The sequence below is a fragment of the Scyliorhinus torazame genome, chromosome 1 (assembly GCF_047496885.1).
Source record: "Scyliorhinus torazame isolate Kashiwa2021f chromosome 1, sScyTor2.1, whole genome shotgun sequence".
NCBI classification, from domain to species: Eukaryota; Metazoa; Chordata; class Chondrichthyes; order Carcharhiniformes; family Scyliorhinidae; genus Scyliorhinus; species Scyliorhinus torazame.
In genome coordinates this window covers 19,375,405-19,401,592 of record NC_092707.1, presented here as the reverse complement: position 1 = coordinate 19,401,592, position 26,188 = coordinate 19,375,405, and the positions used below count along the sequence as shown (strand labels likewise).

The following is a 26,188-nucleotide window of genomic DNA, read 5'->3' as shown; positions in this document are numbered from 1 at the left end:
TTGGCCCATACCCCTCTATACCCACCCTGCCCATTGTTTTTTAATGGAAAAATAGTACCCGCCTCTCCCACTGCCTCTGGCAGCCCGTTCCAGATGCTCACCACCCTCTGTGTGAAGAAATTTCCCCTCTGGTCTCTTTCGTATTTCTCCCCTCTCACCTTAAACCTACACCCTCTAGTTCTAGACTCCTCTACCTTTGGGAAAAGGTGTTGACTGTCTACCTTATCTATGCTCCTAATTATTTTATAGACCTCTATAAGATCACCCCTAAGCCTCCTACGCTCCAGGGAAAAAAGTCCCAGCCTATCCAGCCTCTCCTTATAACTCAGACCATCAAGTCCTGGTAGCATCCTCGTAAACTCTTCTGCACTCTTTCTATGATGTGGAGATGCCGGTGTTGGACCGGGGTGGGCACTGTTAGAAGTCTTACAACACCAGGTTAAAGTCCAACAGGTTTGTTTCGAATCACTAGCTTTTGGAGCTCAGCTCCTTCCTCAGGTGACCCAGGTGATCAGCGGGCACAAGGGGTGAAAGGGGAGCAGGACCTGGCACTGTGCGTTAGGATATGGGCAGCAGGGTTTTGGACGATTCACATGGCGCGGACAATCCGAGACACAGATTTGTGTTAGAAAGCCGCGCAGCAGACGTTTAATCTAGGCTGGCACGTCAGTACAGTAACGAGAGAGCGTTGTGTCTCAGTAATAACATCATTAAAAATAGCTCAACCTTGTTTCTGGGAATTGGCCAGGTGCAGATCGGCTGCTGTTTGTCTGAAATCTTTAAGATACAGGGCTGCATCGCTGGCTTTGAAATCAGGCCAGCAGCACGGTTCGATTCCCGTAACAGCCTCCCCGAACAGGCGCCGGAATGTGGCGACTAGGGGCTTTTCACAGTAACTTCATTTGAAGCCTATTTGTGACAACAAGCGATTTTTCATTTTTTCATTTTCATTTCCCGGGAGATGTGACTGAGCCAACAGATAAAATGCAATCCTCTTCACAGGGAGGGCCATGGCTGGTGAATCGGCTACTGTAGGGGGAGCAGCTCAGGCAAGCTCCACCGTGTCTCACTCAACGCACACACGCACTCACAGAGTGAAAGGGGCAGTAACTCGCCTCGGAAACGTCAAGGTGCTGATGTCAAATTAGCCACTTGGATAAGAATGTGACTGAGTCGCAGTAAACAGAGAGCCACCAGGGGTCAGTGTTGGGATCCTTGCTCTTGCTGGTATATTAATGACCTAGACCGTGGCGTTCAGGGCGTGATTTCAAAATTTGCAGATGATAAAAAGATTTGGAACTTTATCAACTGTGATGAGGATAATTGTGAACTTCAAAAGGACGTGGGTGTGCTGGCGGATTGGGCTGACAAGTGGCAGATGAAGTTCAATGCAGAGCTCCAGGGTCCCAGGTTCGATTCCGGCTTGGGTCACTGTCTGTGCGGAGTTTGCACGTTCTCCCCGTGTGTGCGTGGGTTTCCTCCGGGTTCTCCGGTTTCCTCCCACAGTCCAAAGATGTGCGGGTTAGGTGGATTGGCCATGCTAAATTGCCCATAGTGTCCAAAATTGCCCGTAGGGTGGGGTTACTGGGTTATGGGGATTAGGTGGGGTTATGGGGATAGGGTGGAGGTTTGGACCTTCGGTAGGGTGCTCTTTCCAAGAGCCGGTGCAGACTCGATGGGCCGAATGGCCTCCTTCTGCACTGTAAATTCTATGTCTAAGTGTCAGGTGATTCATTTTGGCAGGAAGAATATGGGGCGACATTCTCCGACCCCCCGCCGGGTCGGAGAATCGCCGGGGACTGGCGTGAATCCCGTCCCCGCCGGTTGCCGAAGTCTCCGGCACCGGATATTCGGCGGGGGCGGGAATCGCGGCACGCCGGTTGGCGGGCCCCCCCCGCTCGATTCTCCGGCCCGGATGGGCCAAAGTCCCGCCGATAAATTGCCTGTCCCGCCAGCGTAAATTAAATCACCTACCTTACCGGCGGGACAAGGCGGCGCGGGCGGGCTCCGGGGTCCTGGGCGGGGGCGCAGGGCGATCTGGCCCCGGGGGGAGCCCCCACGGTGGCCTGGCCTGCGATCGGGGCCCACCGATCCGCGGGCGGGCCTGTGCTGTGGGGGCACTCTTTCCCTTCCGCCTCCGCCACGGTCTCCACCATGGCGGAGGTGGAAGAGACTCCCTCCACTGCGCATGCGTGGGAAACTGTCAGCGGCTGCTGACGCTCCCGCGCATGCGCCGCCCGGAGATGTCATTTCCGTGCCAGCTGGCGGGGCAACAAAGACCGTTTCCGCCAGCTGGCGGGGCGGAAATTCCTCCGGCGTCGGCCTAGCCCCTCAATGTTGGGGCTCGGCCCCCAAAGATGCGGAGCATTCCGCACCTTTGGGGCGGCGCGATGCCAGTCTGATTGGCGCCGTTTTGGTCGCCAGTCGGCGGACATTGCGCCGTTTCCGGATAATTTCGCCCATGGTGAGAGTATAAAATAAAGAGAGAAACGCTAAAGGAGGTGCAGGAACAGAAGGACCTCGGTGTACATACACAATAGTCTGTGAAGGTGGAAGGGGATGTTGAGAGAGCAGTCAATAAGCATATATTAATTGAAGCATTGAGTACAACAGTAAGGAGATCATCTTGAACTTGTACAAGACTCTAGTTAGATCTCATCTGGAGTATTGCGTCCAGTTCTGGGTGCCATATTAGAGGAAGGATATGAAGGCATTGGAGAGAGTACAGAGGAGATTCACAAGAAGGACTCTAGGAGGGCAGCACGGTGGCACAGTGGTTAGCATTGTTGCCTATGGCGCTGAGGACCAGGGTTCGAAACCCGGCCCTGGGTCACTGTCCGTCTGGAGTTTGCATGTGCTCCCCGTGTCTGCGTGAGTTTCACCCTCACAACCCAAAGATTTGCAAGTTAGGTGGATTGGCCATGCTAAATTACCCCTTAATTGGAAAAAATAATCGGGTATTCTAAATTTATTTTAAAGAAAAGAGGAATTCTAGGGATAAAGAACTGTAGCTACGAGGATAGACTGGAGAGGTTGGGACTGTTTTCCTTGGGAAAAGGTTGGGAGGAGACTTGAGGGAGCTATTAAGAACACAAGAACTAGGAGCAGGAGTCGGCCACCTGGCCCCTCGAGCCTGCTCCGCCATTCAATGAGATCATGGCTGATCTTTTGGCGGACTCGGCTCCACTTACCCGCCCGCTGACCGTGACCTTTTATTCCTTTACTGTTCAAAAATCTATCTACCTTTGCTTTAAAAACATTCAACGAGGTAGCCCCAGCTGCTTCACTGGGCAGGGAATTCCACAGATTCACAACCCTTTGGGTGAAGAAGTTCCTCCTCAGCTCAATCCTAAATCTGCTCCCCCTCATTTTGAGGCTGTGCCCCCTAGTTCTGCTTTCACCCGCCAGTGGAAACAACCTCCAGGACGCTGATGGCATGGCAAGGGTAAATAGTGAGAAACTGTTCACGCTCAAGAGAGCGTCAAGGACGAGAGGGCACAGATTCAAAATGGTGGGCAAGAGGAGCAGAAGTGATGTGAGGAAAAAATCTTTTCACCCAGGGGGCGGCTGGAGTTCCGGAACAAACTTCCTGAGAGGGTGGTGGAGGCCAGTTTGATCGAGGTATTCAAAAGTGTTGTTGTCTGAAAAGAAAGAATGTTCAAGATCACGGGGATAAAGCAGGGGAGTGAGATGAACCAGTACAGACACGATGGGCCGAATGGCCTCGTTCTGCACTGTAGAGATCCTGTAATGCATTCTATTCCTCCCCTATGCACAGGGTTTGAACACGTGACACTTAACATTAGAGGCGGTACTCTGACTCAGCACTGAGGGAGACCATACAGCCATCGTGCGTTTGCCAGCCCTTTGACGGAGCTGCCCAATTAATCCCACTCCCCTGCCCCTTTCCCATCAAGGACTAGAGGGCACCGACTCTATCTTCCCCTTCAAGTATCTAACCGGTTGACTTTTGAAGACAATCGAAATTGCTTCCGCCATCCTTCCAGATGGTGTGTTCCACATTGGAACAGCTCACTGTGTAAAGACATTTCTCCTCACCTTGCCTCTGCTGCTTAGCCCATCTGCTTACCGAACATCCTGCCACTTGAGGCACGTTAGCCTTACTTACTCGATCCAAACCTCTATCCAATCTCCTCTTAACCTTCTCTGTTCCAAGGAGATCAAGCCCAGCTTCTCCAGTATTTCCACATGACGGAAGCTCCACAATCCTGATACCATCTGGTGAATCCCTTCCGCACCCCTCGCCAAGAGTTTGACAATCTTCCTGAAGCACACTGTCCAGGACTGAACGCAAGACGCCAGCTGAGGCCTAACCAGCGCTTAGCGGAACCTCCTTCCTGGTGTTATTCAATGGGCGCCATTCTCCGGCTCGCTCGAGCGCAACGAGGCTGGAGGTTCCCGGGAGAGCCCTCTTGCGGACTTTCCCGGCAGCCTGGGAATGTGGATCCCGCCTGGCGGGATTCACCCAAGTCCCACGAGGCGCCGGTTTCGAAACTCTGCCCAAAACAGGCGGGACCAAACGGCGCTCCCGGAAGTAGGTCTTAAACCTACTTAAGACCGACACTGCCGAGGTGCACGGGTGGCACTGGCAAGCTGGCTGGAGCACTGGCCGGGTGCCACGGTGGCAGTACCAGGGTGGCAGTGCAAGGGTGCACAGGTTCCAGGGTGGAACTGCCAAGGGTCAGGGCATGAGGGGCCATGCCCATGTAGGTAGGATTGGGTGGGGGGGGGGGTTGGAATTGAAGGGCGTGTGTGTGCAGGGCAGATAAGTAGAGGATGTGGTGATATGCATCACTGTAAATACTCAAGGGGTTAATGTAAATACACTAAGACTAGTGAACACTAGAGGGAGCACCAGAGACATCATGACATGCAGACATACAGCTAAGGAACACATAGAAAAGGACACGACCAATAGGCAGTCAATGGGCAGAGGTGACACGACCACAAGGGGGCTACCCATATAAAAGGACAGGGCACACATGCTCTTTCTCTTTCCATAGGCGACACTTCGAGAGACAGGGGCAGATCGGAAGCATCACACCCACCGCATGGCTTAGAGCAGACTGGTTAGTTAGACTGAGTTACTATAGCAAGATTAGCAGGAGAGTCGAACTCAAGTCGGAGAATTGTTAACTGTTCAATAAATGTGTTAAGCCTATCTCCAAGTCTGAACCTTCCTTTGTCAGAGTGTACATCAAGGAAGCAGCTTATGCTACATGAAGAAGCACAACACAACAGAGGCCTCTGGGAGGTTGGAGGTGTGACGGGTGGGGATCCTGGAAGGGAAGGGGTGCTGTAAGGGGGCCTGGAACCCCAGGGACCCCATAGCAGGGTGTCCTCTCTTGGGGGGTGTGGGGTAGAGTTCATGCGTGTGGGGGTGACATTGCCCATGGGTGGGGGACCCACAAGTTCACTTAGAGATCTCTCTCTGTTAATAAAGCGTGCAATCATGGCAATCCCTAAGCCTGAGAAGGACCCGAAAGAAGCTTCAAGCTACAGACCAATTTCTCCTCTATCTGATCTGGGTGGCTCCGATTGGAGGAGTCTCTGCTGGGTTTCTGATGCGGGGTCGTGGGGGGATGACACATAATTCCCATGGTGTGGGGGGGGGGGGGGGGGGGCAGACCTCGGTATCCAGCCGCCCGCTCAAAATGGCAGCCCAAGACCGGGATTCTGACGGAATACCACGAGCTTCCCGCCATGCATACATTTGCATGGCAAGGTTGAGGGAATCGCTCCTGGGCACCGCTTCTAATGCCAGTGCAGACCAGGATCGATTCCACTCCGGCGGGAGAACTTTGTCTCCCAAACAAAGAATCCTGCCTGATATCGAGCTGTTCATCAGTGCACACGGTTAGAGTAACCTGTCTTGCTGCCTTCAAAGATGTGTCAAAGATGTGTGGATGCGATCCTCCCTCCCACTAGACCTCTCTTTTCCTGCAACCCCTTTCTAACTCCATCATTTGGTTTCTCCTGCCATGCCAACGGTGAGCTGGTTTAGGTCTACCCTGTGCAGCTCAATGACCCGTAGGAAGCCAGGGCACAGTGAGCCGCGATGGTGTCTAATCCGGTGTCACCGTCATTCCAGGCGTGTTGCTTTACCAGCGGTCATTGTCTTTATGTGCCGCGAGAGCAATGTCGGTGTCAGTGGGTCTCTGGAACATCAACCCTGTAGTGTTCAATCGTCCTGTGTTTGATTATCTGACGCTAATAACTAATCTAGGCTCACTGTGCTTGATTGTTTATGCCTGGGTGTGGACTCAGAGCAAAGTAAACTGGCATCACAGAAGCTACTAGAGCTCTGATAAGCAAGGGGAGGGGCTGGTTTAGCTCAGTGGGCTAGACAGCTGGCTTGCAATGCAGAACAATGCCAGCAGCACGGTTCAATTCCCGTACCGGCCTCCCCGAACAGGCGCCGGAATGTGGTGACTAGGGGCTTTTCTCAGTAACTTCATTTGAAGTCTACTTGTGACAATAGGCGATTATTGTAATGACATTCTGTGATTGGGGAGGTATTTGAAAACTCTTGTATATGAACTTTTTGAAACAAGTGTATTCTCTGCATTTCTCAGAGGCAAAGCAAGTATACGTGAATGTACAACAAATCCCCAATGTGGACGCTCCCAGTTCACCTTGAGGATAGCCGCCAGGAGGGACTTCCCCGAACAGCAACCTTGCCAAATCGGGTACATTTTCAACCAGTTAGGCACCAGCCCTCTGACATGCCTCCATCAGGAGCTACTGGTACCATGCTAACCTGCGCAAACAATGGGTGGAGTTTTCCTCTCTCTCTCTCGCTTGACTGGTGGTGATTTAACCTGAGTATCACCACACCTCAGGCAAAGGGCGAGGTTGAGAAGACGGGGCCTTAATGAATAACCTCAGCCGGTACAGAAATTGAACTCACATTGCTGGCCTCGCTCTGCAACATGAGCCAGCTGTCCAGCCAACTGAGCTACACCCTCTTCCCCCCCTTTGTGTTTGTTTGTCTGTCTTGTGTGTGTGTGTGTGTGTGTGGAGGGTGGGGGCTAGTTTGGGGAGGGGGTTAGGAATTGGATAATAGTGAACCTGTTGTAATTGCTGCATATTTAATTATCGTTATTGTTATCAATAAGCTTAATTGTGTTTAAATTTACAAACCTGGTGACTGTAATTATTGGGCAGCTGAGGGCAAAGACTTTGGGTGTTTTTCTGAGAAATATTTATTAATTTCAATTGTGTTGCGACTCTGGGTCAGGTGGGGCTGGAATTGACTGTGTACTGGCCCAAGGGGTTGTAACATGGTAAATTTGGGGTTGCCTCCCGCAAGATCACTCCGCTGCTCTCACCGCTGCTAAGTGTGGGGTTGGGAGCCCCATTTGATCCCAACTTCGGGGTCCTATACCTGTGGGAAAACCCTGCCCAATATTTCACCGATGTGGGGATGCCAGAGGTGGGCTGGGATGGGCACAGTAAGAAGTCTCACAACACCAGGTTAAAGTCCAACAGCTTTATTTGGAATCACTAGCTTTCGTCGGAGATTAGCTCCTTCAGCAGGTGAATACTCCATTGAGTGCTTTGCGATCCAGTATAGGAGTAACCTGAGACTTGGCACGTGGTCAGTGGAGCATGCTCAGAGGACTGGTCTCAGGTTTCTATACCCCCCACCCCCCCCCACCCCCACCAATCGGGGGTAGGGGGTTCCTCACCTCGTGTCTAGATCTGTTGTAGGCCACTGCAACAATAATGTGTATTTATAATGGCTCCATTGACCAATATTTCCTCTAAGCTGCTTGGCCAGAGTGCTATATATCCAAAGTTCCTATGCAGACTAGGTACAAGTGACCTTTAAGTTACCATGGGAAAAAAAATCAAAGGGCCACATACTGAAACAAACAGGGTGTGCACTACAAAAAGAAAATTGGGAGGTAAGTTGCCTTTAACATAATGAAGGTCCTCGGGCACTTCACAGGAGGGTTTTGATGAGAGTGGTTGCTATGATGAGTCAACAACTCCCCAATTGTTGTATTGCTTGGCAATTCAAATGGTGCAGGCTGATCAAGATGGGACATTGTATTTTATCGAGCAGCATTTCCTATCTTCCTACTTAACCTGTCATCTTAAAAGCAGCTGCGGAATATTCACCCATTGCTCTGTCATTTAGGAATGCTTCGGGAATGATGCACAACCCCTCTGAAGTACACTTCATTCCAGGCTCCAGCCACCCTTTACTTAACTCGCCGAAAGAGCCCTTTCATTATCCACGTGGCCCTCTGTGCAAACCCACTGGAATCACCATATCGAGGCCGGAAAAACCAGTTTCAAAGTGAGTACATTCCTCTTCTTGGGAACAGCTGAGAGGTAATTAGGGTGTGGCAAGAATGGCCTCCCTTTTAAATTATACCTAAGCTTTGCATTTATCGAGTGTCTTTCACAGTCTCAGGTCGGCCAAAGTGCTGTCTCACCAATGAGGTAATTTTACAAGTCTAGTCACTGTGCAATGCAGGAAATGATGCAGCCGCCAAATTGCGCACAGCAAGATCCCACACACGGCGAGGTGATAGTTAACAGGTCATTTTGTTTTTGGTCACATTAATTGAATATTGGCCATGACACCAGGGAGAACTCTCCTGTTCTTCAACACAATAGCCATTGGATCACTTCCTGTTCTTCTGGGACGGCAGGAGGGGCATTGCTTTATTGTTTCACTGAAGAAACGTCACCTCTGACAGTGCGGCACTCCCTCAGTACTGACCCTCTGACAGTGCGGCACTCCCTCAGTACTGACTCTCTGACAGTGCCGCACTCCCTCAGTACTGACCCTCCGACAGTGCGGCACTCCCTCAGTACTGACCCTCTGACAGTGCAGCACTCCCTCAGTACTGACCCTCTGACAGTGCGGCACTCCCTCAGTACTGACCCTCTGACAGTGCAGCACTCCCTCAGTACTGACCCTCTGACAGTGCAGCACTCCCTCAGTACTGACCCTCTGACAGTGCAGCTCTCCGTCAGTACTGACTCTCTGACAGTGCAGCACTCCCTCAGTACTGACACTCTGACAGTGCAGCACTCCCTCAGTACTGACCCTCTGACAGTGCAGCACTCCCTCAGTTCTGACCCTCTGACAGTGCAGCACTCCCTCAGTACTGACCCTCTGACAGTGCAGCACTCCCTCAGTACTGACCCTCTGACAGTGATTCACTCCCTCAGTACTGACCCACTGACAGTTCGGCACTCCCTCAGTACTGACCCTCTGACCGTGCGGCACTCCCTCAGTACTGACCCTCTGACAGTGCAGCACTCCTTCAGTACTGACCCTCTGACAGTGCAGCACTCCCTCAGTACTGACCCTCTGACAGTGCAGCACTCCCTCAGTTCTGACCCTCTGACAGTGCGGAACTCCCTCAGTACTGACCCTCTGACAGTGCGGCACTCCCTCAGTACTGACCCTCTGACAGTGCAGCACTCCCTCAGTTCTGACCCTCTGAAAGTGCGGCACTCCCTCAGTACTGACCCTCTGACAGTGCGGCACTCCCTCAGTACTGACCCTCTGACAGTGCGGCACTTCCTCAGTACTGACCCTCTGACAGTGCGGCACTCCCTCAGTACTGACCCTCTGACAGTGCGGCACTCCCTCAGTACTGACCCTCTGACAGTGCAGCACCCTCAGTACTGACCCTCCGACAGTGCAGCGCTCCCTCAGTACTGACCCTCCGACAGTGCAGCGCTCCCTCAGTACTGACTCTCTAACAGTGCAGCACTCCCTCGGAACTGTCCATCTGACAGTGCAGCACTCCCTCAGTACTGACCCTCTGACAGTGCGGCACTCCCTCAGTACTGACCCTCTGACAGTGCAGCACTCCCTCAGTTCTGACCCTCTGAAAGTGCGGCACTCCCTCAGTACTGACCCTCTGACAGTGCGGCACTCCCTCAGTACTGACCCTCTGACAGTGCGGCACTCCCTCAGTACTGACCCTCTGACAGTGCGGCACTCCCTCAGTACTGACCCTCTGACAGTGCGGCACTCCCTCAGTACTGACCCTCTGACAGTGCAGCACCCTCAGTACTGACCCTCCGACAGTGCAGCGCTCCCTCAGTACTGACCCTCCGACAGTGCAGCGCTCCCTCAGCACTGACCCTTTAACAGTGCAGCACTCCCTCGGAACTGTCCATCTGACAGTGCAGCACTCCCTCAACACTGACCCTCTGACAGTGCAGCACTCCCTCAGTACTGACCCTCTGACAGTGCGGCACTCCCTCAGTACTGACCCTCTGACAGTGCAGCGCTCCCTCAGTACTGACCCTCTGACAGTGCAGCACCCTCAGTACTGACCCTCCGACAGTGCAGCGCTCCCTCAGTACTGACCCTCTAACAGTGCAGCACTCCCTCGGAACTGTCCATCTGACAGTGCAGCACTCCCTCAACACTGACCCTCTGACAGTGCAGCACTCCCTCAGTACTGACCCTCTGACAGTGCGGCACTCCCTCAGTACTGACCCTCTGACAGTGCAGCGCTCCCTCAGTACTGACCCTCTGACAGTGCAGCACCCTCAGTACTGACCCTCCGACAGTGCAGCACTCCCTCAGTACTGACCCTCTGACAGTGCAGCACTCCCTCAACACTGACCCTCTTACAGTGCAGCACATTTGCCTCCAGGAAGGGAGGCTGGAGCGACGTGAAGCGCTCCAGCGCCGTGCTGGCCCCCTTTGGGGGACAGAATTGGTCATACCCGGTCCCGTTTCGCACCACCTATATATTTTTTTTAATGGCCTGGCAATTTTTCAAGTTCAAGAGCCATCAGGGATGGGCAACGAAAGCTGGCCGAGCCGGCGACATCCACACCCCGTCAAAGATTAAAAGGAAATGAAAGGTATTGGAAGACGCATTCACGTTTGACCCTCAGAATAAAGTGAAACCCGGCTGGTAACAGCGAAGCAGGGACATACCTGACTGCTGCTTTGGGAATGGAACCGTACAACAGGGAGCTCAGACCACGATAAAGCCCCTTTATCCCGTGGCCTTGCACCGTCTGCCTCACACAATCGCCTGGAAAACAAAACCAAAACAGTCTCGTCCTCTTAAAAATAACTTCATTACCCCCTCCCCCCCACTTTCACCTCGCAACAGGGGTCGGCCAGTCAGACTCTCGCGCTTGCGTCCTTCCACCACAAGGGGGACGTGGTTTTGGCTCAGCTGGTAATATCAGAGGGTCATGGGTTTGAGTTATGACCAATCCGCCTACCCTGCACATCTTTGACACGGGGAGAATGTGCGAAATCCACACGGACAGTGGCCCGGGGCAGGGATCGAACCTGGGACCCCGGCGCCGTGAGGCAGCAGTGCTGCCCCCCAATATCAATCTTGCGGCCCGCTGAGATGGAGGAGGGCCCACTCCCTAGCTGAGATTTCCCATCGCTACTCCACAGAACATTAATGGCAACACAGTACTGTTAACAGCATAGTTACTGTCCTTATGTAAACCAACCTGTGCACAGGGAGGCTGATCTCTGTGCTAATGATGTCTGAGGGATAAATATTGGACAGCAGACATGGAGAGCACCCCTGCTCTTCTCTAAAGGCTGCCATGAGATCTTTTATATCCGGCTGAGGCTTCATCTGAGGAAGAGGGGTATGAGGAGGAGGACAACGAGAAGGAGGAATGAGACAAAGAGGAGGGGCTGAGGAGGAGGATGACAAAGAGGATGAGGGCGATGAGGAAGAGGAGGGGATGAAGAGCAGTGGATGAGGAGGGATGATGAGGAGGGGGGGACATGGAGGCGGGGACAAGGAGCAGAGGCACGAGGAGGGAGGATGAGGAGTCGAGCAGGCAGGATAAGGAGGGGGTTGTGGAGGAGGGATTCAAGGAGGAGGGGGTGAGGAGGAGGGGGTTGAGGAGGAGTGGGATCAGGAGGGCAAGGAGCAAGGGACGAGGCAGGAGGGGTCGAGGATGTAAAGGAGGAGGGAGTCGAGGAGGAGGATGAGAAGGAGGGAACTGATGAGGAGATGATCAAGGAGGAGGAGGTCGAGGAGGAGGGGGTTGAGGCGGGGAACGCGGAGGAGGCTGCTTTCCCCCCCTCCCTTAACCCAGGACACTTCCACGCCCATTCCAGTGATATGTGCCCCCCCCCAATCGCCCCCTCCCAAGCCGAGCCCTGGGCACTCAGCGCAGAGAATGTCCTGGTTTGTGTGGCTCAGTCACACAGACCGTGCGCTCGTCTTCACTGAGCCATCCAGACAAATTCACAACCAGACTCCAGGTAAACCCACAGGCAATGCTCCTGGGCCTCACAGCCAATCTCCCTAACCAGCCGCTGGTGACGGAGACGTGACAGCCAATCACCTGCTCCCAATCCCACTTTGGGGACTGTCACCAGGCGAGGGATTTTTTTTTAAATTTTAAAAAGGAACAAATAATAAGATTTAAAAACTAAAACTCTCACATCTAACGGTGCAGCTCTATTTGAAATTTGCATGCGGAGGGAAGCAGGGAGTGAGAAGGGCCCTCAGGATAACTGGGGCCCCACAGTCCTTACCAATTCCCTTGTATCTCGGTGGATTGGCCCTTTCGTCCAGCTGTAACTGTGTCTTCACGTACTCCGTGGGGAAGGTGATGCAGATCTCAATGCCTCCCGCAAGCCCACCTGCACAAGAAAAATGACCAACGCTTAAACCCCAGCAACAAAGCAAAACACAGTGGTCACATTCAGAGCCCAGTGGCAGGACTGATTCCCTGACGAAGGAATCTTAGTCACTCAGAGGGGATTGAAGAGCTGGGCCCACTGCCCGTACGGTCGTGGAAAAGGAAGATGTTTGCATTAACATAGCGCCTTTCCCAACTTTCGAAGAGTTGTTGTTGTCACGCAGGATGCACAGCCATCAATTAGCGCACAGCAAGAGTCCACAAACTGCAACGGAGTAAGGGTCACACAGAGGCAGATTTCACTGTGGGAAGAATGTGGGCGTCTCATGGACTGCGAGCGACCAGGAACCTTACGTATTTTTCTTGATGTTCAGTGAGGACATAGAAACATAGAAGATAGGAGCAGGAGGAGGCCTTTTGGCCCTTCGAGCCTGTTCCGTCATTCATCACAATCATGGCTGATCGTCCAACTATATGGCCTAATCCTGCTTTCTCCCCACAGCCTTTGATCCCATTTGCCGCCACCTCTTGAATATATTCAATGTCTTAGCCTCAACTACTTCCTGTGGTAATGAATTCCACAGGCTCACCACTCTTTGTGTGAAGAAATGTCTCCTTATCTCTGTCCGAAATGGTTTACCCTGAATCCTCAGGCTGTGACCCCTGGGGCGGGATTCTCCGACCCCCCGCCGGGTCGGAGAATCGCCGGGGGCTGGCGTGAATCCTGCCCCCGCCGGTTGCCGAATTCTCCAGCACCGGATATTCGGCGGGGGCGGGAATCGCGTCGCGCCGGTTGGCGGGCCCCCCCCCCCCTGGCGATTTCCGGCGCGGATGGGCCGAAGTCCCGCTGCTAAAATGCCTGTCACGCCGGCGTGGATTAAACCACCTCTCTTACGGCGGGACAATGTGGCGCGGGCGGGGTCCTGGGGGGGGGGGGAGGGCGGCGCGGGGCGATCTGGCCCCGGGGGGTGCCCCCACGGTGGCCTGGCCTGCGATCGGGGCCCACCGATCCGCGGGCGGGCCTGTGCCGTGGGGGCACTCTTTTCCTTCCGCCTTTGCCACGGTCTCCACCATGGCGGAGGTGGAAGAGACTCCCTCCACTGCACATGCGCGGGGATGCTGTGAGCTGCCGCTCCCGCGCATGCGCCGCCCGGCAATGTCATTTCCGCGCCAGCTGGCGGGGCACCAAAGGCCTTTCCCGCCAGCTAGCGGGGTGGGAATCAGTCCGGCGTGGGCCGAGCCCCTCAAGGTTAGGGCTCGGCCCCTCAAGGGGCAGAGGATTCCGCACCTTTGGGGCGGTCTGATTCGCGCCGTTTTTGGCGCCGGTCGGCGGACATCGCGCCGATTGCGGAGAATCCCACCCCTGGTTCTGGACACACTTAGCATTGGTAACATCTTCCCTGCATCTACCCTGTCTAGTCCCGTTAGAATTTTATTAGTCTCTATGAGATCCCCCCTCATTCTTCTGAACTCCAGCGAGAACAATCCCAACCTAGTCAATCTCTCCTCATATGACAGTCCCGCCATCCCTGGAATCAGTCTGGTAAACCTTCGCTGCACTCCCTCGAGAGCAAGAACATCCTTCCTCAGAGAAGGAGACCAGAACTGCCCACAATACTCCAAGTGTGGCCTCACCAAGGCCCTGTACAATTGCAGCAACACATCTCTCGACGGGCACGCTGGGAGAATTCCCACCCCTTTTCTGACTAGTGGGGTAGAATCTGAGCGTCCACGTACAGTACACGGCCATCCCTTCACGCCAGCTCTGCAGATCGCACACTGCCCCTCCCTCCGCCTCCCCAGGGGCGTCCTGCAAACCCATTCGCACCACATACAGGATAATAGGAAGCTGGCAGGGAAACGCCAGCCGAGGATTCATTCGAAGGGGTTCCAAGAACAACACCATAAAATCAGAACCTAACCGCAGTTTCCAAGTCAGCTACTGGTTGTCCCAGGTTATACAAAAGGCGATCAGCTTCCTTTCAACGACTGAAAATAAACGGAGTTGCACAATGCAGAACAGACGGGACCCTCCAGTGCAGTACTGGCGGAGTGCTCCAGTGTTGGTGCTGCCCTCTTTCATGAGAGGTGTTAAATGGGATTTCCCTGTCTGTCTTCTCAGGACGATGGAGTCTGGTTTTGAAGCGGGGGGGGGATCTCCCTGGTGTCCCGGCCAATATTTATCCCGCGACCAAAATCACAAGCAGGTCTCACCTTGTCACTATCGCATTGTCGTTAGTGGGATCTTGCTGTGTGCCAACTGGCTGCTTTCTACGTCCGACTGTAACAGTGACTACACTTCGATACTCCTCCGTTAGCTGCAAAGCACCTTCTGGCCTGTCCACCTCTTTCTTTCCCTTTTAAGTTGCAGGATGGAGTGTGACAGTCACTGGGGACGCCATAAAACCTATTGGAAGGTTTAACCAGAAAAGCCAAGAACGTTACCCCTCCTATCCTACCAGTGTACTGTGATATTAAGAGCTGTTTTACTGGGTTTAAAGAATGACCCAACTGGAGAATGAGGGAATAGATCCTCCCAGTCTGCCTCAACTGCTTTTGATGCACGTCGTGCCTCTCTTTAAGTCTTGAGACGCAGTGGGTAGCGCCCCTTGCCTGATTCGGAAGCTCCGGGTTCGCAGCCCACCCCAGGACTTGATGCCCAAGGAAGGTGTGTTCGTAACGCGGTCAAGACCCTCCCAATTTCACGCCAGTGACAGGCGGTGAGAGTGGGAGAGATTCATCGCCGGCCGCGTGACGGAAAGAAAGTCGGAGCCCCCGCCATTCCGGTCCGTAGCTCCAGATGCACGATACCACAGCAACTCCCTGATTGAGCTGTAAGATGCCACCATGCCCTCTCTTCACCCAGTAATTCCAAGGCCCGGGATTCCAGATGCTCCTGTGAATCACCAGTACACGCCATGTAAATGCAAGTTGTTGCTACAATGGTGGGGAGAGGGGAGAGAATTAGGGATCGATCTCGTTCATCAAGCTGGAGAGGATAAAGTTTGCCTTGAGAGGGTCTGCGCAGGGGTTCCTCAGGCGGTGGAAACCGTTCCTAGACTATCTCGCGGAGCACTAGGAGGAGGTCAGCAGCAGCAGCAACCCAGGGAGGGGGGGGGGGGGGGGCTGTCTCTTTCGGGGAGGGGGGTAGAAGGGTGGGCGGGGAAATGTTTTTTTTCCTAGGGGCACTTGAGAAAGAAAAAAACATAAACATGTGGGAGAGTCAATATGTGCGGGAGGAACCAATTGTACAAGTTCTGTATTATGTTGGATTGATATGTTTATGTTTTGTTCTGTTCCTTCTCGTTTCTTTATTGTTACGGGGGCGGGGGGGTTTGAATGGTTGAAAATTTTTGTTGAAAGATTCTGAATAAACATAAAATTTTAAAAAGGATCGATCTCGGAGACAATACAACACAACGGGGAAATCACAGGGGCACCAGAATATTGTGCACTGCTGTTTTTAAAACATTGGAGGTGGGGAAAGATGCTCTGTGACTGGGTGGGACAGTTAGAGGCACATTAATGACCTCCAGAAATATGTCCAACCAGACACCTGATGCGTGGGGAGAAAGACGTACTATTTTATATTGCGTTTCACAACCGCAGCACTTCGCAAAACACTTTCCAGCCAATGAAACACATCATGAAGTGTAGTCACTGTTGTCAAGCAGGAGGACTCAGCCGCAGGGCACCAGGGCGGGCCTTATGGGAGGCCGGGGCACAGACCTGGCCGGTCTGATGCAGGGGCGCGCGACCGATTGGGTGGGCCTGCGTTACGGAGCTGCCTCCGCGGTCCGAGTCCGCCATGGCGCGGCTGCTGGAGGCCGGCGCTGTGCGTATGCGCGGACTCGGAACCGGAAGTGCGGGGGCCGTATCCGCAGCTAAAGCTGCGTAAGCACTCCGGGTGCCGGCTAGCCCCCTGAAGCTGAATGTTATTTTTTTGAGGAAACTCGGGAGTGCAAGGTCAGCGTTTTTACGCCAACGTGGGGACATAGCCCCATTTTGGGAGAATCCAGCCCCTCATCTTGAAAGACAGCACTTCCAATCGTGCAACATTCTTTCTGTACTGCACTGGAGTGCCAGTCTTGATCTTTGCACTCAGTTCCTGCGAGTGGGCCTTGAACTCACAATCAAGTGTGTTATCAACTCAGCCCGTGGCCGACACAGGAAAATGTTACGATATCATGGAATGTATGAAGTAAATTTGGCCAACTCACAGAATTGAAAGAGTCATCTATTGCAGACTATTCCCAGCCTTTAACAGGATTTTGCAGCAACTGGGGCTGCATCTTATGTGCCCCTGCCAGGCGTATCTTTGGCAAGGGGATGAAAATGAAATGAAATGAAATGAAAATCGCTTATTGTCACAAGTAGGCTTCAAATGAAGTTACTGTGAAAAGCCCCTAGTCGCCACATTCCGGCACCTGTTCGGGGAGGCTGTTACGGGAATCGAACACGTGCTGCTGGCCTGCCTTGGTCTGCTTTCAAAGCCAGCGATTTAGCCCTGTGCTAAACAGCCCCTGGTGTGGTGATGTAGTGATATGCATGTGCACATCAATGTATATAGTTATCTACCAATGTATACAGTTGTCGGTACGACCTCCGACCAGCAGGTAGTGATCGAGATCCACCATGTGATGTGAGAGATTCGACAGTTGGTAGTGCGTCGTACTGGAGGACAATCGCATTGGAAATAGCTCCCTGGAAATTCACTGAATTCATTTATTAGTTACCGTTTGTATCATAGTTTGTTAGTTATCTTTCCACGTGTTGATCTTGTCACTAAATTATCTTACTAGTCAAAGAACTAGATGTTCTGTGTTGAACTTCACCATGGCCAGAACACAGAACATAACAGAGGGGGCATGTACAATAGGGCAGATGCCCACCCCACCACCATCCCACCCACCCCGAGCTCAGCCCCATAATATGAAATGAATAATCTTTATTATTGTCACTAGTAGGCTTACAATGACACTGCAATGCAGTTACTGTGAAAAGCCCCCAGTGGCCACATTCCGGCGCCTGTTCGGGTACACAGAGGGAGAATTCAGATTATCCAATTCACCGAATAAGCACGTCTTTCGGGACTTGTGGGAGGAAACCGGAGCACCCGGAGGAAACCCACGCAGACACGGGGAGAACGTGCAGACTCCGCACAGACAGTGACCCAAGCCGGGAATCGAACCTGGGAATCTGGTGCTGTGAAGCAACAGTGCTAACCACTGTACCACCATGCACGGAAACTGGCAGCCCGCCCAACATATTTAAATAGGTAATCTAGGGTAAATTGGCACCAGCTTAGGTCAGCTGGCTGGACAGCTGGTTTGTGATGCAGAGCGATGTCAACAGCGTGGGTTCAAGTCCCGTGCCGGCTGAGGTTATTCATGAAGGCCCCGCCTTCTCAACCTTGCCCCTCACTTGAGGTGTGGTGACCCTCGGGTTAAACCACCACCAGTCAGCTCTCCCCCTCAAAGGGGAAAGCAGCCTGTGGTCAGCTGGGACTATGGGGACTTTACCTTTACCTGGGACTGATGGATCGGCTGGCTAATTGGAGGGCGGAGGTCCTCCTCAGTGAGTGTGGGGGGGGGGGGGGGGTGGCAGACATACCAGTCGCCGTTTGTTTAGCCCCGCCACGGGGCGTTATGGTTAGTGAGTGAGCTGGCAAGGAGTGTCTGCATCTCTGTAAAATCAGCTCACAGAGGGCGGTGTCAACAACTTTACATCAATAATGGATTGAAACTAAAATGCCACAATGCAGGTACCAGGCAGCACTTTCTATGTACAAACACTGTAACACTTTGGGCGGAATTTACGCTGGCGGGATACTCCGGTCCCACCGGTGGCGCGCGGGTTTCCCGACGACGAGGGGTGCGGTCAACGGGAAATCCCGTTGACAACGGCAGGACCTGAAAATCCCGTTGGCGGGCCGCCTCTGCCGCTGAAAGACAGGTGGCGCGTTACTCGGTAAATCCCGCCCTTCGTTTCCAAATTGAGCACCATAACGCCAACGTAATTATCTTGATTTTGAGGCGGTGAAATCAGAAAGAGGCCAAGGCAGTGAAGTAGCTCTTCACACGGGTTTTTGAAGCACCAAAGGAGGCCGTTCGGCCTGTGATATCCCATACGGAACCTGCGATTTGGGAATGCTAGTCTGCCCCATGCTCCTAGCGGATTACGAGCTCCCCGGGGCTAGGGCGGGGTATCACAGTTAACTAGAGTATGTGATGTCAGCCAGTGAGACACTGGCCAGGAAGGAACCCGATTGGCGTCTACCAGGAAGTGTCCATACCTCGTTCGTGAATAAAACTTTGTTCTTATTTTACTTGGTGTGGACTCCCCGTGTCCTTATTAAATGGCCCAACATCCCTGCATTGGCTCTCCCAATGAGCAATTCACTTAGCGCCATTGCCCCCACCTTCTCCCCGGAACCCTGCACATTCTTCCTTTTCGAATTGAATGCCTCGATTGAACTGGCCTCCCCCACCCTCTCAAGCAGTGCACTCCAAGCCTGCTGCATGAGGACGGTTCCACCATATTGCCGATGCTCCTTTTGCAGATGACATCTCACACCCATTTCCCTCAGAGTCGAAAGGAGGCACGGGGAGTGTTGAAAGGAAAGATGGCTGCATCTACAAAAGGGCGGGGCGGCGGCGCAGTGGCTAGCACTGCTGCCTCACGGCGCTGAGGACTCGAGTTCGATCCCGACCCCGGGTCACTGCCCGTGTGGTGTTTTCACATTCTCCCAGTGTCTGCGTGGGTCTCGCCCCCACAACCCAATGATGTGCTGGTCGGTGGATTGGCCACGCTAAATTGTACCTTAATCGGAAAAAAATAATCGGGTACCCTAAATTTATAAACAAAATGTTTCTTAAAAATCTACAAAAGGGTTGAACTCCGACACAGAACACCAATTACTTGTCACAATCATAATAAATCAGACAATTAAACAATCGTTGGGTTTATTTAAATGTTTTAAATGTATTTTCTTCCCCCGACTGGCTCTCCGGAACACACGCACACACAGAAACACACACGCAGAGAGACACACACAAACCCATTGACACACGCACACACAGAAACACACACGCAGAGAGACACACACAAACCCATTGACACAGGCACACACTGACACACACACACTGACACACACACGCAGAGAGACACACAAACCCATTGACACAGGCACACACTGACACACACACACAGACACACACACACAGAAACACACACGCAGAGACACACACAAACCCATTGACACAGGCACACACTGACACACACACACTGACACACACACGCAGAGAGACACACAAACCCATTGACACAGGCACACACTGACACACACACACAGACACACACACACAGAAACACACACGCAGAGACACACACAAACCCATTGACACAGGCACACACTGACACACACACACTGACATACACACACAGAAACACACACGCAGAGAGACACACAAACCCATTGACACGGGCACACACTGACACACAGACACACACACGCAGAGACACACACAAACCCATTGACACAGGCACACACTGACACACACACACTGACACACACACACAGACACACACACGCAGAGACACACACAAACCCATTGACACAGGCACACACTGACACACACACACTGACACACACACACAGAAACACACACGCAGAGGCACACACAAACCCATTGACACAGGCACACACTGACATACACACACAGAAACACACACGCAGAGAGACACACAAACCCATTGACACAGGCACACACTGACACACACACACTGACACACACACACTGACACACACAGGCAGAGAGACACACAAACCCATTGACACAGGCACACACTGACACACACACGCAGAGAGACACACAAACCCATTGACACAGGCACACACTGACACACACACTGACATACACACACACGCAGAGACACACACGCAGAGACACACACAAACCCATTGACACAGGTACACACTGACACACACACTCAGACACACGCACGCAGAGACACACACAAACCCATTGACACAGGCACACACTGACATACACACACTGACACACACACTGACACACACACACTGACACACACACGCAGAGAGACACACAAACCCATTGACACGGGCACACACTGACACACACACACAGACACACACACGCAGAGACACACACAAACCCATTGACACAGGCACACACTGACACACACACACTGACACACACACACAGACACACACACGCAGAGACACACACAAACCCATTGACACAGGCACACACTGACACACACACACTGACACACACACACAGAAACACACACGCAGAGACACACACAAACCCATTGACACAGGCACACACTGACATACACACACAGAAACACACACGCAGAGAGACACACAAACCCATTGACACAGGCACACACTGACACACACACACTGACACACACACACTGACACACACAGGCAGAGAGACACACAAACCCATTGACACAGGCACACACTGACACACACACGCAGAGAGACACACAAACCCATTGACACAGGCACACACTGACACACACACGCAGAGAGACACACAAACCCATTGACACAGGCTCACACTGACACACACACTGACATACACACACACACAGATTCACACACGCAGAGACACACACAAACCCATTGACACAGGTACACACTGACACACACACACAGACACACGCACGCAGAGACACACACAAACCCATTGACACAGGCACACACTGACATACACACACTGACACACACACGCAGAGACACACACACCCATTGACACAGGCACACACTGACACACACACACAGACACACGCACGCAGAGACACACACAAACCCATTGACACAGGCACACACTGACATACACACACAGAAACACACACGCAGAGAGACACACACAAACCCATTGACACAGGCACACACTGACACACACACACAGTAACACACACGCAGAGACACACACAAACCCATTGACACAGGCACACACTGACATACACACACGCAGAGAGACACACACAAACCCATTGACAAAGGCACACACTGACATACACACACGTGCATCTCAGGCCCTCGGATGTTATAAAGATTGTAACAACCTTGGGATTCATTCACCCTTCCTCAGACTTGCATCAGTCGGTACTGGCCATTTAAAAGCAGGGAGACAAAACGATTCATTGAAAGACATGAGTCAGCAGAAATGTCGAGACAGTTCAGCTTCTATTGGCTGCCGGGGCAACGCCCCGAAACCCAGCCCATTTAAACAGGCAGGCCCCAAGCGATCAGATTTCAATGACTGTGTTTGTCAAGTTGAATTCACTGGGCGCCCCGCTCGAAACCCTGGCATGCTTCTCTGATTCAGTCACCCCATGCTGTTTCACAGACAGCAGAATCCACAAGGCTCAATGCCTAATCGATTCCAGCCCTCTGGGAAACTAATCCATTTCAGGTCAGTTTCCCCAATCCTTCCTTCCTCATCGAACTGCGGTGTTGTTCCTGGGGAAAGTGTGTCCGATCGGAATAGTTTATTATTCCCAGAGCTTTCCCTGGATGGGTAACCAACCAAAGTCCAATGTAAACCTGCAACCTTGTCATAAACACACCTGAGCCCAGGAAAGCTTGCTCATTCAGGGGTGAGTAGGAGCGTGTGGAATCTGGCATTATTTTCTCCACTTTCAGCAGCAGGAAAACCCATGTAGACAATCCCCACATTGATAGCAGACTGTGTCCATCAGTGACTATTGCCTCTGCCTCTGGTGAAATGCAGTGAACACAAGGCCCTGCCTCTGTATCAATGCTGTTTAATGTTGACTCTGACTGCTTGACCCCAGCTCCTTCCAGCTGGTTACGGACACAGGGGGGAAACTAGTCTGAGAGAGGCAGATTTCACTGTGTAAATGTAGGGCGGCATGGTAGCACAGTGGTTAGCACTGTGGCTTCACAGCGCCAGGGTCCCAGGTTCGATTCCCGGCTTGGGTCACTGTCCGTGCGGATTCTGCGCGTTCTCCCCGTGTCTGCGTGGGTTTCCTCCGGGTGCTCCGGTTTCCTCCCATTAGTCCCGAAAGACGTGCTTGATAGGTAGTGTGGACATTCTGAATTCTCCCTCAGCGTGCCCCAACAGGTGCCGGAGTGTGGCAACTGGGGGATTTTCACAGTAACGTCAGTGTGCTGGTTTTAGCACAGTGGGCTAAACAGCTGACTTGTAATGCAGAACAATGCCAGCAGCGCGGGTTCAATTCCCGTGCTGGCCTCCCCGAACAGGCGCCGGAATGTGGCAACTAGGGGCTTTTCACAGTAACTTAATTAAAGCCTACTTGTGACAATAAGCGATTATTACTATTATGTAAGCCTACTTGTGACAATAAAGATTATTATTATATTACTATGTCACTGACACTGCACTTCCTCTTTCAGTTTCTCCCACTTTACTTGGGTCACCACGGTGCCGGTTAATCACCCTTCTCCATCTCCCTCGGTCAGTCACCCCGTTCCTCTCCCAGTGCTGGTAACCCGCCAACCCTAATCTCTGCTCAAATACTCCCCACCCCCGACTCACCCATCCCCCAAAACCTGCAGCTCCCAGGAGTACCCTGTGCGGATCTCGAGTGAGGGCAGGGTTAGACTCATCTGCGAAGCCTGCTGCAGTCAACTTGCCGACCGACAGTCTCTGGCTCGCAATAACAGGAAGCTGAGGACTAAAACGCACGCATTGCCCTTCCAACATGAGTCAGTACCTCGAGGAGTAGAAAGGAAGGAATTAGCAGGAAATAACAATGAGCCCCATTTTAACCCCTGTGCAAACGCGTGGTCTTCGAAGGAGTTAAAATCTCACCCAATTTGTGCAATCGGGCAGAACAAAACACAACAAAAAGACTCAGACTGTTACAACATCGCAGGAACTCATGTTTTTAAAACCCTCCAACTCTTTTTTGATGCCAGTTTTGTTGAATAGTGCAATTATAGGTGGGACAGAGAGGGAGGGCAAATTACAGACCAGCATATTAGAACATAGAACATAGAAAAATACAGCACAGAACAGGCCCTTTGGCCCACGATGTTGTGCCGAACCTTTGTCCTAGATTAATCATAGATTATCATTGAATTTACAGTGCAGAAGGAGGCCATTCGGCCCTTTGAGTCTGCACCGGCTCTTGGAAAGAGCACTCTACCCAAAGTCAACACCTCCACCCTAAGGGCAATTTTGGACACTAAGGGCAATTTATCATGGCCAATCCACCTAACCTGCACATCTTTGGACTGTGGGAGGAAACCGGAGCACCCGGAGGAAACCCACGCACACACGGGGAGGATGTGCAGACTCCGCACGGACAGTGACCCAAGCTGGAATCGAAATTGTGACCCTGGAGCTATGAAGCAATTGTGCTATCCACAATGCTATCTTTTCCCTGCTTTCCCTTCATAATATTTACAGATAGAGTTAGTCCCTGCAGTTTGTTCCTGTAAACATGTTTATCCAGCTTCATTACTGAACACAAATCCTGCATCTTTTCCATAGAACTGAACAACACAAAATTCTTTAAGCAAGCACTCTACAAGGACCTGTCAGGTGTATCTGCTGTGTATATGTGTGGGGAAGGAGGGGTGCACACAGTAGAAATTAGCCCAATTGCATGATTTGGCCATCCGTCTCTTGTTCTTTTCAAAAATATACTTTATTCATAAAATAATCACCGAATCGCAGGACAATGCTGTGCAGAAAAGGCCCTACAGCCCATTGAGTCTGCACCGCGCATGAAAAAAACCTGATCTGCCAATCCTAATCCCATTGGCCAGCATTTGGCCAAAGCCTCGAATGTTAAGACGTGCCAAGTGCTCATCCAGGTACTTTCTAAAGGGTGTGAGGCAACTCGCCTCTACCACCCTCCCAGGCAGGGCGTTCCAGACCGTCACCACCCTCTGGGTAAAAAGGTTTTTCCTCAAATCCCCCCTAAATCTCCTGCCCCTCACGTTGAACTTGTGTTCCCCTCGTAACTGACCCTTCAACTAAGGGGAACAGCTTCTCCCTATCCACCCTGTCCATGCCCTTATAATCTTGTCCACCTCGATCAGGTCGCCCCTCAGTCTTCTCCGCTCCAGTGAAAACAACCCAAGTCTATCCAACCTCTCTTTATAACTAAAATGTTCCATCACAGGCAACATCCTGGTGAATCGCCTCTGCACCCCCTCCAGTGCAGTCACATCCTTCCTATAATGTGGCGACCAGAACTGCACACAGTGCTCCAGCTGTGGCCTCACCAAAGTTCTGTATAACTCCAACATGACTTCCTTGCTTTTGTAATCTATGCCACGATTGATGAAGCCATGATGTGGTGACGCCGGCGTTGGACTGGGGTGGGCACAGTAAGACGTCTTGCAACACCAGGTTAAAGTCCAACAGGTTTCTTTGGAATCACTAGCTTATGGAGCGCAGCTCCTTCATCATTCACCCGATGAAAGGACCTAAGCTCCGAAAGCTAGTGATTCCAAAGAAACCCGGGCGGGATTCTCCCGCAACTGGCCGGATGGCCCGACGCCGGCGCCAAGAGCGGCGCGAACCACTCCGGTGTTGGGCCGCCCGGAAGTTGCAGAATCCTCCGCACTTCTGGGGGCTAGGCTGGCGACGGAGGGGTTGGCGCCACGCCAACCGGCGCCCAAGGGCTGGGGCGAGTTGCCGCATGCGCAGAACCGCCAGCGTGGTTCCCCGCATGTGCAGACGGGCCGGCGTGTTTCCTGCGCATGCGCAGGGGTGTTCTCCGCGCCGGCCATGGCGGAGCCCTACAGGGGCCGCCGTGGAGGGAAAGAGCGCCCCCGGGGCACAGGCCCGCCTGCAGATCGGTGGGGCCCGATCGCGGGCCAAGCCACCGTGGGGGCCCCCAAGGGGACGGTCCCCCCGCACCCCACTCGAGGACCCCGCTAGGCGGCCGACAAGCCAGGTCCCGCCGTGATGGACCATGTCCAGTTCACGTCGGCGGGACTGGCCAGGAAACAACGGTCGCTCGGCCCATCGGGGCCCAGAGAATTGCCGGGGGATGGGGGGGCGCTCCCAGCCCTGCCCCGGCCCGCAAACCGGTGGCAGAGAATTTGGCAGCCGACGTCGGAGGGGCGGGGCGAGATTCACGCCGCCCCTCGGGGATTCTCCGACCCAGCAATTCGGAGCATGTCGGAGAATCCTGCCCCTGTTGAACTTTACACTGTTAACCACCCGGCCAATCTTTGTGTCATCCACAAACTTACTGATCCTACCCGCCATATAGTCACCCAAGTCATTTATATAAATGACGAATAATCGGGGGCCCATCCCTGTAGTACCCCACTGGACACTGGCGTCCAGTCACTAAAGCAGCCGTCTGTCTTCACCCTCTGTTTCCTACAGCTAAGCCAGCTTCGAATCCACCTTATTAGCAAGTTCCCCTGTATCCCATGTGCATCTGCCTTCTTTATAAGCCTCCCATGTGGGAGTTTGTCAAAGGCTTTGCTGAAATCCATGTAAACTACATCAACTGCACTACCCTCATCTGCACACTTAGTCACGTGCTC

The 26,188-nt window shown here is 52.8% G+C and overlaps 1 protein-coding gene across 1 annotated transcript in view; it reads right to left on the bottom strand.

Moving 5' to 3' along the window:
• The window catches only part of LOC140430856 (tricarboxylate transport protein, mitochondrial-like), a 181,945-nt gene that overhangs the window by 75,918 nt on the left and 79,839 nt on the right, over window positions 1-26,188 (bottom strand). Inside the window, exons 3-4 of the mRNA XM_072466029.1 lie at window positions 12,539-12,646; window positions 10,952-11,051 (exon numbers count right to left, since the gene is read on the bottom strand). Of these exons, the coding sequence (XP_072322130.1) occupies window positions 10,952-11,051; window positions 12,539-12,646 (208 nt within the window). The remainder of the gene's footprint in view (window positions 1-10,951; window positions 11,052-12,538; window positions 12,647-26,188) is intronic.